The 15402-nt window shown below is 41.4% G+C and overlaps 1 protein-coding gene across 1 annotated transcript in view; it reads left to right on the top strand.

Moving 5' to 3' along the window:
* Nucleotides 1–15402, top strand: part of tmem104 (transmembrane protein 104) — a 72728-nt gene that overhangs the window by 626 nt on the left and 56700 nt on the right. The window contains exons 2-5 of the mRNA XM_028818912.2: nt 1764–1852; nt 4299–4420; nt 7653–7734; nt 14382–14478. Of these exons, the coding sequence (XP_028674745.1) occupies nt 1808–1852; nt 4299–4420; nt 7653–7734; nt 14382–14478 (346 nt within the window). The 5' untranslated portion in view covers nt 1764–1807. The remainder of the gene's footprint in view (nt 1–1763; nt 1853–4298; nt 4421–7652; nt 7735–14381; nt 14479–15402) is intronic.

Below are 15402 nucleotides of genomic sequence, written 5' to 3' on the forward strand. Positions count from 1 at the left end.
TCCAAATCCGTCGGATACACTATCGGAACAACATGCATCTTTTCCAGTTTGAGTCGCCTTTATTCACGGATAAGTCTGTAAACGTTTCGTTAAAAGTTTTATATTGGGCAATTGTCGAACTCGCTGTTGAATACTCTTTGTTTAAACAGTATTGCTGTGGTTTGTCATTCTGTGTAGAAGTAAATGAACACTGGGCCAATTAAAGAGCTTTGAGAAGCTTCAGTAACTTCGCTCAGAGTAAAGCTTCGATAATTAAGAACGAGTACGTGCATCGGATAAAACCCCAATCACCTGCAAAAATATCTCTTGGGTGTCCAATCCATCAGCCGCCATCCTTTCTTGGAAACCGTTTAATCAGTACAGATGGCCCCTTTAAGTTTATCCCTGACTTGATCCTTTTTATGACCCTTTCTTGTACGTTTTTAAAACTAATGATTATTGCATCTACTGGCCATCAAAAGGGATGCAACACTTCGAAGTTAAGAAGCCATTGTATTCTGCTGTGGCACTTGGCCCAGTTAATTCAGTGCACCAGCTTAATGATATTTGAAGGCTTTATTAGAACTGTGGTTTACGAGCACTGGAGGACTACAGTGGCTGCAAGCTTTTGTTCCAACCCCGTTTCTTAAGTAGACCCCAATCCTTACCAATAACCAATCTTGTTTAATTTCATGGCTTGTTAGTGTTTTAACTCTGTGATGTCAGGTTATTCTTGTGTCATTCAAATGATGTGAAGCCTGAAACGGATGAGTAATTCCCAGTTCTTCACTTTTTTTTCCCTTAGTTTCCTTCCAAATATTTTATTAAACCATTTAATTGGCAATGAATACACAGAGGTGTAAATAGAAACAAGTTAGACGGAGAGCTGCTGGTTCCTTTATCACTTTCCTCTTATTAATAATAATTCTTTGCATTTCTATAGCACCTTCCGCACTACTCAAAGCGCTCCGCAATTGCAGGTTAAGGGCCTTCCTTACTCAAGTGCCCAACAGAGCAGAGTCCCTATTGGCATTTACGGGATTCGAACTGGCAACCTTCCGATTGCCAGAGCAGATCCTTAGCCTCAGAGCGACCACTTATTGCTAATAAGGGGCAGTTAAACCTGGGGATTGCTGCTGTTTAAGACTAAAATAAGCAATTAAGAGTGGGAACAAGCAAGACTAGTAAAATGAAGCATTAAAATGCTGGAGCATCACATGTTCATTGACGTCTCATTAAGAAAGTGAGCTGGAACAAAAACTAGCAGTCACAGCTGCTCTCCAGGGCCATCGTTGCTCACCCGTGTTTTAGAGGAATTTGATAAAAGAACCAGAACACTGATTCTGGTGGAGAAAATGGCAGAAGACACACGTGTGTCTGTGTTTGAATCATGCCCAGAGTAAAAGAATAGCTTTCCACACTGAGTGGCTTTGTCTTTTACAGCAGTCTAAACTTTCTTCCAGTTCCAACATGGCAAGCTCCTCACATGGAGTTGGATATTGTATTTTCCTTTGCATTTTGTGTTCATATGTATGTAAAACCTGGTATTTGCAAAGATAATAAGACAAAAATATTTTAATATCCTATTTATATGTGATTTGTGCTGCTCAGTGAGTTGATTGATTTCATGAAGAAGTGAATGTACAAGTAAACGGAGGTAGTTCTGGGGCTGTGTTCAACACTGTACTGAACACCTGCCTTTAAATGACTACAGAATTGGTACAAAACTACGCATTCACAAATCAAACTTGTCATTATTTACTGTTTCATCTTTATTTGTTAAGGTCCGCAGTTTGTTCGGTGCTCATCCGCTTTACCATCTTTCAGTATGGCTGGAGGGATAACAGATACTGGTGAACTGTATTCTCCTTCTGTAAGTATTTTTTAATTTTATTTAGAGAGGCTTTTCGTTATCAATTACTTGCATATTTCACTTTGTACCAGAGTTCTTTAGAATCTGAAAAAGTGGTTCATTTTTACTGTTATTTTTCTTTTGGTTCTCTACGTCCCACTGGGAGTTCATGCTAAAGAAGTGCTGAGTATACTTTACAAAACTGTTACAGACCTGATGAGAACTGTGTATCCCGGTGCTTATTATGGTGGCTGGAGATCTTAATCACATGAACTCGAAAACCACTCTCCCCGGCTTTTATCACCTTTCTAACCAGGGGAAAATACTCTGTACTTTCTAACTGTAACTCTGTACTCTGTTTTTCTGATCATGTTTCTGGGATGTACCGCCTGCACACAGAACTGCTGCTTAAGAAGTCTAAACCCATTCTCAAACCCATCGGCCATGTGTTTAAAGTAGCTGCCACCTAGAGTCATCAGACCAGTCATCGTCAGTCACTGGCTACATTGCCAAGTGCACAGATGACGTGATGGTCTCGGAACATGTGCAAGTCTAAACCGTGGGTGACACTGGAAGTATTGCACGGGTACTGGTAAAAGTCAGGAGTGCTGCCTTTAGACTGGCTGACTGGTTTGTCTTTGCTGTATCTTTGGACATCAAGGCAGCTAAGCGAGAGTATGGCAAGAAAATTCATAGCTACTTTCACAGCATCTTTGTCCCTCTTCCATCTGGCAGAAGCTCCTGTTGCATCCAAAGCTGTTCTGTCCGATTCTGCAACAGCTTCTACACATCTGGTCTATGCCCGCTGTGCTGCCCTACTCCCTTCACATCTGCTTCTAGTATTTTATTTATATGCAGTACAGCTGTTAACATTTATTACTATTGTGTTTATTTACTTTGTAACTATCGAAGTTTACTGCATTCTACTCATTTATTAATTCATTTATTTATTTAGAGTATTTAATAATTGTTCACTTGCCTTGCACTTGTCTTGTTCTTATGTATATTATGCACAACGGTCTTGCTAAGTGTTGTTCCATGCCACTGTATGTTGCAATAATGTGTACGGATGGCCTGTCTTGACTTTCAAGCTAAATGTCTGACCTGTTGATATGTTAAGTGAAATATGAGCACAGCCATGAAATGATTTTCCTTCCCTGGACATTTTTCTGATGTTCTATGGTAATTAAAAGTTGCAGGTGTCCTAGACCACTGTCTCCAAAGCTCATTGACGATGTGAGCTCCTGTAATTGCTGTCATTACCCGAGGAGAGGTTGGGAGCGGGTGCAGATAGTGCATTGGCGCACCCACCACACGACAGACCACCTGGACTGGGACAGCGCAGCACCACACTGGAACACTGTTAGTTTTTATCCGGGGGCTGGAGTGCCAGTCCTGCCTCCAGTCTGAGTTTTCTCTGCAAGTTGGAGGACCTGCTTGCAGGGTTGGATGCAGATGAACGTCATACCAAGGACGACGCAGTTGCAGGCTTAGATACTTTGCTCGAGGGCCCGACGGAGCAGAGCCACTTCTGGCGTTACGGCATGCGGACTGGCAACTTTCAGATTACAAACGAATAGCAAAGGTTTTCTGGGGTGAAGTGAAATATTTTGCAGTGTTCTGGAATTTGCTCAGATAAAACGATAATTATTTATCTCAAATACTTCTCATAATAGCTTACAAAGTTTAGGTTTTGTCTACATTTTGAGTACTTGAAGCACAGTGTATTCATTTTTAGTTTTGATTAACAATTTTGAGAAAGTGGACATTTTAATGATGTTTTTTAGAATATACTGTAAGTAAGTGGTTTGTCTTTGAAGACGTGGAGACATTGTTTACCATGGTAACAAACATGGCCACAGAAACCAGTACAAGGAAGTGATTTTTAAGGTCATTCTTAATTTTTGAATGGCAGATTCACCCAAGGTATGAAAACATTGACAGTGACATTTCGTGATGATAAACTAGTTAATAGCAAATTTAAGTTATTTTGCAAGTGCGTTCCCCATACGGTTCCTTCTGTGGACAAAGTTATTGGTGTGATGTCTTCAGCATTGTCATTACAAGACAATAACAAAGCTTTGTGCTTTTTTTGCGGGTAGCCCGGCTACTGTGAGTTACACAATTTACATGACATTGTAAATCCTTAATGGAAAAAGAAGAAGTGCTGAAGTAGAAACCTGCTTGCTTAGCAAAGCTGCACTTTCAAAAACGAATACATTTTTAATTAGGAAGAGACTCCCTTTGTAAAGAACCGGTGTGTAAATATTGATGGTGCCAAGGAGTATAACCATCACATCATTATCTCTTCACATTAAATACATTTGATTTCAAAATACGCATTTTGTTCTGAACTCCGTTTTCAGGAGTGTATTTTGTTAAAACGCCAAGGTTGCATTTCTGGTATTTGCTGTATGATTGACTTCTCCTCATTCTTCTCATTCTTTTTATTTTTGTTTTTTGCTAGGTGGGACTTGTTTACATGTTTAACCTGATCGTTGGCACAGGGGCTCTAACGATGCCGAAAGCCTTTGCAACGGCTGGTTGGGTGGTGAGCCTTGTCCTCATTTCAGTCTTGGCCTTTATGAGGTTTGTGCTTATTAATCTTTGATTAATATTTGTTATTGCTGCTGGGTTCCTTGCGTGTATCACAGGCTCCAGGGTACATCGGGGGCCTCATGTATAACTCATGCGTAGAATTCACACTAAAACATGGCGTACGGACAAAAAGGGAAATGTGTGTACGCACAAAACAATCCAGATGCATAAAACTGTGTGGACAGCAAATTCCATGCACTTCCCCTTTATAAACCCCAATGAACGTGAAATTGAACACACGTGCACGCGCCCACAGCCCCAACACAACTCCTCCCAGAAGTTTGTATATTTTAATATGCAAATCAGTATAAATATCTCCCATTCTGGGTTTTGTTAAAAGACAATGGCAAAATCATGTGTTTGGGGGATTGAGAATTTCAGTAGAGGGAAGGAAAAATGTACAATTTGTGTATTTAAGCAGTGGTATAAGCAAGAAACGGAAGTTCTGGAGTGAGACAGCATGGCATTCAAAAGTTCAAGTTCAGGAAGTTGCATAGTTCTGAAATAAATAAGATATCAAAGTCAACATGAAAAGGCGAGTCGCAGCCCACCATCTGTTTGTTCTGTTTCACACCATATTACAAAAGCTGACCCCGTGTGATGCTCAGGCGGTGACGGTGCTGCTGGGCCGAGCACCTCTGCCTCGGAAATTGCTGGGCAACCATCTGGCTGTGTGCTGACAGACTGTTCAGGAGTCACAAAATGCAGTAGTGACAGCTGTAAGAGATGTGGCCAACGAACTAAAGGAATATAAGGGCTGAACTCTGTGATATTGACCACCGTTTAAATGAATTGGTTAAAAAAGAAATGCTGCGTCAGATGACATGTTTTTACATTCAAACGAAGCGGTAACGCTGCCCAATCTGGCTGATGATTTGGCGGGTCAGGTTCATCATGCCACATCTCTTCAGGTACGGGCAAACCGCAACACACTTTGTGTGGACTATAAAGCAGCACAGTAATAGAGTGGAAATGCATTCTATTTACATAAGCAAATTCATTCTCCGAAGACACTTTTATAGCATCGGCGCCGAGCGACACAACAGATTGATTCTCTACTCTTTACCTGGCTATTTGAGGTGACTCGCTGTCTTTTAAAGAACTGCTTGCCCTTTGTTGCACTAGTTGGCAAAAGCACCTGTGCCTGTCTGGAGCTGCCGTTTTTATAGGTTCTCCAGCGATATGTGATGTAATGGCAGCTACTTCCTGTGGTGATTCATCCCTGGCTGATGTCACTTGTCCGGCGCCGTTGCAATAGCAATGTGTGTGCAGTTGACCACTCCGATTACATTTGGAAAAACGGGTGATGCTGCAAATTGTGCTTTAATGTTTCACAGTTCAACCTCAGTGTAAGGAAATTTTATATATCTGGACGACAAGCGGATGATACCATCCTATACAGCTGGCATGGAGCAACTCAGTGATGATTATAAAAATACCCGATAGGTCAGCAAGTTTACGTTGAGAAGCTCCAGTGGTTAAAACTCGAGGGTGAACAGAACTTGCGCAGGAGCAGGCAGAGCACAATTCCTCAAAGTCTGCCTTTGTAAAGCCAGTGCCATTTCGGCATATGGTGCCAAGAGGAGAGCTCTTAGAAGTCGTCATCAATTTAGAAGCCAATCATCATCATCCTCTATAAATACGCACTCTTGTAATTCTTCCAGTTGCAATGTCTTCTAACAACTCTAAAGCAGCCATGGTAGTTGGGATAGTTGAGCCATTCCATGCACCATTAGAGTTAGGGGTTGGCTTGTATTGTTACAGAATGATTACAATCAAGTGAACTGAATTTGTGAACAATATGCAATTAATTTCAGTGTATTTCATTAATTCTGTGTCATTGATGCGAATATGAAAAAGAAAGGTAAATGACACAAACAGCAGCACGGCTTTGAGGCCTGGTGCCGGCAGTTTGCAAAACTGAACAGAAACGTGCGTACGCAAGGTAGGGGGCTTCTGTGAAAATGTGCGTGGCTTTACGGCAAGTTTAGTTTTTATACATCTCAAAGTGTGTGAGGAAACGGGTGTACGCAGCATGTATACATGAGGCCCCTGATGTTTTCATAGAACATGGATGTTAACAGCGGGTACACACTAACGAATGTGTCTGGGCTCGGCTAAAGGTTCAACCTTTTCAACGGTCTTTTTAAATTGTTCAAGCTGAATGCTCAGCTGTGCTGTGCACTTGTGTGTTCTGCAGTATGCATGATTACTTATTGTGGCAGCCTGCGCTCTTTATCCACTGCTATATTGCTTATTATTTTAAGGAATTAAAATCCGATGCTTTCCAGCAATATCGACCATCAGGCAAAGTGTAATTTATTAATCAGTAATGTACAGTATAAGACCACGAGAGCATGACATAGCCTGAGCTGAAGCCTTCTGTAAGTGGCGGGTCTTCTTTTCTCTGTGTGGGCCTCATTCTTTATCACAACATTTGATTTTACTGTTTCATAATTTATACTGTACTGGATGATTTTTTTTTTTTTGTAACCTCTCTGCTCCCATCTTTAATTCTTCTTGCTTAATTAAAATATTTTCAATTATGTTCATTTAATGTATCTTCTGTCTGTAAAGGTAAAAATGCACCGAGTCCTCTGAACTATTTTATACTGTAATCCTGACAGCAGTAATTGGGGGTCTCAAGTCTCAGGATTCTGATGATTTATTTCTTTCTTTTTCAGTAACTGTTATTAATTAACTGAGCATATTTTTTTAAATTATTTCCTTAAATTTACAGTTATCAAACAAACATGAGCACAAGTGTTGCTAAACACTTTGTTTGGTTTCATTTCACGTAATACAGTGCTTATTTTTACTTATGAATTAGTAGTAAGATAACATTAGAAAAATTAATGGGGCCTTGGAAATGTTGAATACCCAGCAGGGACACCAATGCCCCTGTCTGGAGTGGTAGCTCCAGCTACATTTTCGACTGTAACCTACCCGATGGTGTTACCCTGTACAAATGGGCGGTCTGTGCAAAGCCTGGCTTGGATTGGCATTGGCAAGAAAGTGTGCAGAAAAACCCATTTGGCTTTAAACTGTGTATTGCATTCAGCAGAATCCTGAGCAGAGACCCTGAAGTGATATCGGTGTTTATTTGAACGCTTTTACACAGAACACACTGTTACTAATTTGTGTAAGTACAATGTGTTGCTTTTGTAACTAATAAGGTGAAGTAGTTTTAATGATTATTTTTTACTCCCTAACTTTTTTCTAGTTATATAACCACCACATTTGTCATAGAAGCTATGGCAGCTGCTAATGCACAACTGCGCTGGAAGAGAAGGGAGAACCAAAAAGTAAGTAGGATATGATGGAATGATTGAGCCGAGCCGTAGGGCATTGTGGTAATATTGCAAGCTTCTGAATTCTATTAAGCCTCGACACTTGTCATTAGTTTGCAGTGTGTGATCAGCTCCGAGATGAACTGTATGGTGAGTGGTGTTTAAAGTCCCAGTTATTACCTCCTGATTACTTCATACATATTCATGTTATGCTGATGTCAAATTGAATCACGTAGGCTTTTGGCTCCGCATCTGCTACTTTCTGGTAGTAATCTTTCAGGCTCCAGCTTTGTGTTCTGCAGATTTCTTTTGCTGATCTCTCAAGACAGCACTCATACCCTTAATGACCTGCAGTTCTATGTCATGTAATGGCCAGGTACTCTTTCACGTCTTTCTGCATGTGAAATAAGGGAGGCATGGTGGTGCAGTGATTCATGCTGTGGTTAAATCACAGTGTGCTCTTTGTCTTTATGGAGTTTGTATGTTCTTCCAGTGTTGGAGGGGAGGCTTTTTCTGGGTATTGTGGGTTTTTATTTTTCTTTATCATCTCTCAAAGACTCTCAGTTAGGTTAATTGGGGACTCTAAATGGACCTGGCGTGAGTGAGTATGAATATTTAAGTGTCTTCAGTTCCAATTTTGAGAAACTCCTTGGCTAACTAAAAAGTACAATCTCTCCACCATTTGTCGGCCTGCCCCTCAAGTGGGTGCCTTTTGGTGTATTGTGTCCAGTACTACACAGGGGCACCCACCAGACCAGCTCACGTGCTGCCTTTTAATCCAGTGCGCACCTTACTGCTGTATCATTCTGCATTGTAAAACTCTTTATCAATCCACAGAAAGATAATTGTATGACAACCTTGTATAGAGAAACCTAAATTCAGCCATTTGTACCCATGACCTGATTCTTTTAGACATATCACAAGGCTCATCTCCATAGCAGTGGACATTTTCAGGGATCACCCAAGTTGTCTCCCATTCCTCCTGCTTTCTGCTATCTTGGCTTTGGTGTGAGACCCATTTTTCTCCAATGCCATTTTCAACAATGTCGTAACTCTGGGCCTTAACTCTCTACCTTCATCACAAAACCTCTCTTCAGGCAGACATCCTCCTCCTTTGGCTCCAACAACCTCTTAAACATGCCTTTCTCCCAGCTTGCCATTCTTCTCTCTGTTCTTTCTAACTTTGTTTATGTTTCTCACATTCAGCTTACTAGTTACACTTACAGTTTGCATAAACTTGTTCAACTTCAGTGCCACAGAAGCCCCTTTAGAGTACAGAATGGGACCAGCTCCCTGAATTTCTTCCATGTTCTTCTCATTCTTGCTGTCGCCCCCTTGCCTTCCTCTCTGTCTGCACTCAACATGTTGCTTAAGTAGAAGAACTTTGCTACTTACCCCAACTGCATGCTTTCTACAAACGACGGTAGCACTTACTGCCTGTAGACTGCTCTGCCCGGTACATCTTATGTACCCATCTCTGATGGCTCCTGTAATTCTCTTTCCTTCTAAACGTTGCAACCACACAGCCATTTTCCATGGCCACTGCCCCTTTGCCTCTAATTGTTGCTTTTTCTGCATTTGCCTTGAGATCTTTCTTTTCCAATCTAGTTTTCCAATTCAGCATATTCTCCTTCAGCTTTGCTTCACTTTTCGCCATCAATATGACATGATCACCATACTAGATCTTCTGTGGCAATCCTTCACGCACTGCTCTTGTCACCAGCTCCATCAGTATCATAGAAAGGAACAGACTCACAATGGATCCTTGGAGCAGTCCCCCGGTTCAAAGTCTCACTACCCCATCCTGAATACAATATTGAGCTTCCCCAAGATTAGCATCCTCTCCGACCCTAACCTTTCAACCACACCTAACCTCTCAATGCCCTCTTCTGGCACCTGTCAAATGCCTTCTCCAGCTCCATAAATGACCTTAAGGTCTCTTCTTTTCCTTTGCTCCTTTATTGTGCTTACACTACTGGAGTTCTACACTGCGTCCATTCAGGAGAGATATCGTGATATTATTGATTACATCTCGGCTCTGAACCAGGGTTGGACGATATGTAAAATTCTCAAGTCCATCATTATCCCCTTAAACATTATCGATAGACTTGTTGGTTTCAAGGCAGAATCGCCATTTTAACAGAAAAAGACAAAATTGTTTTAATTGCAGCTCCTGTAGTTTTGAGTTTATCCACTGGGTGTCCTCCTTTCTAACTGCCGGACATTGCGATGAGGTACAGAAATATCCTCGTTTAGTACTGAAAACCACCGATGTGCCAGTGGTCGGCCTTTCTGGCAGCACATTGCCTTCAAAGCAAATCTGCATGATGTGTCAAATGAATTAACCAAAGGTTCTGATCGTGAAATATTCACAATAAACATGCAGCTGCCTACACTGTAGCAAATCTCGACCCACTGTTGTTTATTGGTGCTTCTGAATTTAGAAAAAGCACAAAATACATGCATGGCAGTGCACGGTGAACATATTGCTAACGGAGAGGGTTCACATTATTTATGGGAATAAACTACAAATGTTTTCAATAAAGGGCATTGCCTTTAACTCTTCGAAAATGGCACACCTGTACAGAAAGTTAGCCTGGAGTTAAACAATGGCATCCCTTTGGCTGTAACATTCTGTGTCACATTCTCTTTGGGACAGTAACGGGGATACATGAGCCATCGATTGCACTGCCATACCGAGCTGCTTCCTGTGTGAGAGCCTGGTGCAGAAGTGACTGGAGGGCACAACACACTGGCTTACTTATTCCAGAAGGACTGGATATAATGTGTCACAGCCTTTACCAGTGGCAGTGTACCATGATGGCGGCTGCCAGTGGATATTTTGGAAATCTGATGTCTTCTCAGCAGCATAAGAGGCTGCAGTGTCTTGCTAATACAGAACATTTCAGAGACTGGACAGCAGTAGTGTTCTCACCAGCCTTGACTCCATTCACACTTCCAGACTCGGTTCCACAATTTCAGTTCTACATCCTCGGCCCTGCTTTGTCTTCTCTTAATATTTTATTGCATTACAAAGGTGCGCCCACCGCATTGAGCCCCTCCACAGTGGAGGTTCTCAGGTTGCTCATTTGCATTTTCTGAGAGAATTGTATTCAGATTAGGCATTTAAATATTTTAGCATAAGTAAAGTCTGTCTGTTTAAAACAAACGCAAGTGTTTAATCATTTGGTTCAAAACCCCGGCAAAGGAAAGTTCATCAGCGATGGAAGTCGTCAGTCACTGATTGCCATTGATATTGTCTATCGGTATGAGGCAAGTAAGAACTAATGAAGAAACTTGGTCATCTCGGGTTAAAATATCTGTAGGCACCGCAATGGCTTCACTGCGGCGTTTATGAACTAGAATACGTTGACGTGCTGCCACATGAGAGATGGCAGGTGCCCGTCTGTTATCAGCTGTGACCCGCCTTATAGCTGATGCTTGTTCTAGGACACCTTAACTGTCTAGTCTAGCATGAGCTTGTCATTGTTACGCCACCAAAACCATCGATTTCAAGCTTGGTGCTCCTTTTTCTTCATTAATCTCATGCTGTTTATTTCAATTTACAGGCTTCCCTTTACTATCTGCCTTAAAACTAAAATGCTGCCAGATAGCTGGAGTATTTATCGTCTTTGCAACTAAGTTAGCCATCTTTAAATAGCTGGCTAGTGATTGCTAGTTCCTAGCAGTTATGTCGAGAGTGCCGAAGTAAGCATTTGCTGGTCATCTTCTCAAAGCAAAAAATATTCTTGTGGATTGAAGCTGGAGATTCCCAAGCCTGGTCTGAATGTTTTGCTTGTTACAAACAATCCACGAATGTCTCCATCATTTCCTGTTTCATCACTGAAATTTTCCAAAACGTTTCTGGATGTTTTTAAGTATTGATTTGTACAATTATGACTACTTTGAGACTTGCGAAGAGGTCATATGAAAGAATGGCCTTCCGTGCAGATCATTGTTATGTTGGCAAAGCTCTGCTGGTACATGGCTGAGCACTTTATGAGCCGTTCAGTCAGAGACTTTTCTGGGCCTAAGACCGCGTCGTCTTCAGCTGCTCCCATTGCTATCCATTTCTTAGGGACATTTCTCGTCGTGGAATTTTGAAGTTACAGGAGGTTCATTTTTTATGTGTAAACCTTTGGGGTCATTAGGTAACTTTATTGAGCAAGTCCTCACTCAGCTTTTAGAGGAGCCCTTGATCGTTGAGAGTGTCCAACTGTGAACCTTCTACCATTGTCTCAACTTCAGACCTCCAATTTAATTAAATTTTAGGTCCAAAAATAACAAAGAAAGAAGCCGTAGGTACTTTGGCATGCAGACGCGCCTGACTTAATGCCTCATGGCATGTTTTAGCTTTTGGTGGCTGTACCTTTTGTGTTGTTCTTTTTATTTAAGAGGTTCAATGGGACACACAGTCATCATGTGTGATTGTTCATATTTCGTGTGTTTGCAGTTTTAATGAGGATATTCTGTGTTTTCCAAAATCTCCATTCCCAGAGACTCGTTTTAATTCTTATCAGTGTCTTTTTATTTGACAGTGTAATATTATGAGTGAGTGAGACAATGATTAGCTTTTTAATGCAAATTTCATGCAAGTTTTTCCATTTTAATAAGATGAAACAGCTGTTCTAGACAATGTCCAGATGCTTCCCCCTTTGCTGCTGATTCTCATAAAGTGCTCATCATTTATTAATTGCCTAAACTAAGTTTTTATTAACAGATAACGCAAGTTCAGATGTTCTAAAACATGAATTAAAATACAGCCAGCCCTAGCGGTATAGAATTAACATTTTTAGTTGTGAGTGAACAACAGCTATTTATAGTGTCATATAGTTTTGCAGTTATAATGCCACCAATTTTTATTTCTTGCTTTTTCTGAAATTGAATTTCTTGTTATATGCTGTGGTTTTATTTTATAACAGTCAACAGGCAAGTCAGGAAGTGCATTCATGTTTTCAATGGTCATTATTTAGATTTTCTTCTCCGTGATATGCTGAAGGCCTGAACTGTAAAAGCAGTGAAACGAGTTGTTTATCCGATTGTCCCTTTCAGCTGCTTGTTTAATTCCAGCACACAGAACCTTCATTAAGTATAATGTAACATCATTTGTGATGTGTAATATGTAAAAGTAATAAAACTGCTCGAGTGCCCTTTCTAATCTGTAGTCCATATTTTCTTTCTTGTTGATGTGTCTTATCTTTTTACTAGATTTAAACAGTAAAGTCTTCCCCACCTTTTGCATCGCACAATTCAAACGCAGTCCATTATTGTATTTCCTGCAATTCCAATTTCCTCTGCTATTGCTGATTTTTGACACTGATTTTTATGTCTTCAACCAAATTTTGAGTGGTAAAGGGCACTGAGATTACGAAGAATGCTTTTTCTAGGCTTTGTTTCATTTCTTTACGGAACAAAGTTATCTGTGGCCTATTAGTGATGTAAGAAGACGCTTATTAAGCACAATCAGCTTTGATTACAGCCAGCTCTGCTCACAATCAGACCACTACAAGCTGCAAGTCTGAAAAGGCCTGTAGAGCAATTCTAAGGGGTCACCATGGTCGCCATAACCTCCAAAATGCAACCATAGGGACAGCAGTGAATCCTAGTGAAGCTGTCCAGTAGTGGCTGGCAGCGTAAAATGATCCAGGAAGTCACCAAGGATCAACTGCTGGCTTATCTTGCATTTGTGACTCCTCAAAGCTGAGCTTTTTAAAGAGTGGCAGGGCAGAAACTGCTGCACTGAAAAGTTCAAAGGGGTGAACATGCACTGCCATCGCATGTTCTGCTCCGCTTATTCTGGATTGTAAAGCAGTAGAAACTTCATGCACCTAATGTTTCAGATTTAAACAAAAGTCCTCCAAGTACTCCTCCACAAAATGCCGCTTCGCTGAGACATGAGAAACGCAGTTACATTCACTGGCAAAGCTCTGAGCATGTGAAGACTGCGATACAAAAATAAAGTGAACCCTAAGAATGTGCTGAGATGCACTGCCATGTGGAGTTTGCAGGTTCCCGGTTTCTCTGTGTCTGCCGGGGGTCCCCTGTGCTGCTTAGGTGAATGAACTGGTGATTCCAGGTTTGACCCATTGTGAGCTGGCACTGTCCCCTACTGGCTGGCTGGCTGTCCAGGGATGTTTACCTCCCTGTGCCCAGTGCTGCAGGGAGAAGCTTGAGCCTCCCACGACTCTGAACTGGATTAGCGGAGTTTGAGGATGCAGCCCATTATTAACTAACTCGAGTGTGTGTCTTGGATTTGGGCTGCTGGTCACATTCTTGTATTCCAGGCTCTGAATGTGTCGCGACTGTGGTTCAGGGGCACAGCCCTTGGCGTAAAGTTAACACCCAATAAGGTGTATGTGGAGTGGCACAGCCCGAGGTTCAACCCTAACCCTTTGTTCTTATGGGTGGTTTGGGGGGTTTTGATTTTCCTCCAACATTGTAAAAATACGACTGATGTACAGGTGACTCTGAATTGGCTCTGGTTTGAGTGACTTGGGTGTGGCGATGGTTATACCTGCTAATTGACTGGCATAGTACTGTGTCTCACTTTAGTATGATAAGCAAATGATGAATGAGGTGTGAACGAACAAACGAACGAACGAACGAATGGATGGTGAGAAGAAAGTGAACAAAACAAGTCTGCATTCTGTTCCATGTGGCAGGTGGAAGACGGCGATTCATCTTCTGAAATTTCAGATGACGAGGTTTTGGTTAGAGATAGATATGATCGATCAGAGACCCGTCCCATCCTTTCTGTGCGTAAGTATGGCCGCCAAGTGTGTGTAGATTCTTGCAGTGTACTTCAGTTATTGCATATCAGAATCCATTTAAGTGCTTTTGTTTGTGGGACACTGAAAGGGGCCTTAGAGAAGGGCAGATACATTTGAATTGACAAAGAGAAGAAGAAATGCAAGCAACGCTGAACAGCAGTTGTGAACCCTTTAGAATTTTCCATATTTCTGCATAAATATGACCTAAAACATCATCAGATTTTCACTCAAGTCCTAAAAGTAGATAAAGAGAACCCAGTTAAACAAATGAGACAAAAATATTATACTTGGTCATTTATTTATTAAGGAAAATGATCGAATATGACATATTTGTGAGTGGCAAAAGTATGTGAACCTTTGCTTTCAGTATCTGTTGTGACCCCCCTTTGCAGCAATAACTGACTAAACGTTTCCGGTGACTGTTGATCAGTCCTAAATTTTCGCCCATTCCTCTGTACAGAACAGCTTCAACTCTGGGATGTTGGTGGGTTTCCTCACATTAACTGCTCGCTTCAGGTCCTTCAACAACATTTCGATTGGATTAAGGTCAGGACTTTGACTTGGCCATTCCAAAACATTAACTTTATTCTTCTTTAACCATTCTTTGGTAGAACGACTTGTGTGCTTCGGGTCGTTGTCTTGCTGCATGACCCACCTTCTCCTGAGATTCAGTTCATGGACAGATGTCCTGACATTTTCCTTTAGAATTCTCTAATATAATTCAGAATCCATCAATGAAGGCAAGCCGTCCTGGCCCAGATGCAGCAAAACGGGCCCAATCCCTGATACTACTACCACCACCATGTTTCACAGATGGGGTAAGGTTCTTATGCTGGAATGCAGTGTTTTCCTTTCTCCAAACATAACGCTTTTCATTTCAACTAAAAAGTTCTATTTTGGTCTCATCCGCCCA

The sequence above is a fragment of the Erpetoichthys calabaricus genome, chromosome 14 (assembly GCF_900747795.2).
Source record: "Erpetoichthys calabaricus chromosome 14, fErpCal1.3, whole genome shotgun sequence".
Classification (NCBI taxonomy): domain Eukaryota; kingdom Metazoa; phylum Chordata; class Cladistia; order Polypteriformes; family Polypteridae; genus Erpetoichthys; species Erpetoichthys calabaricus.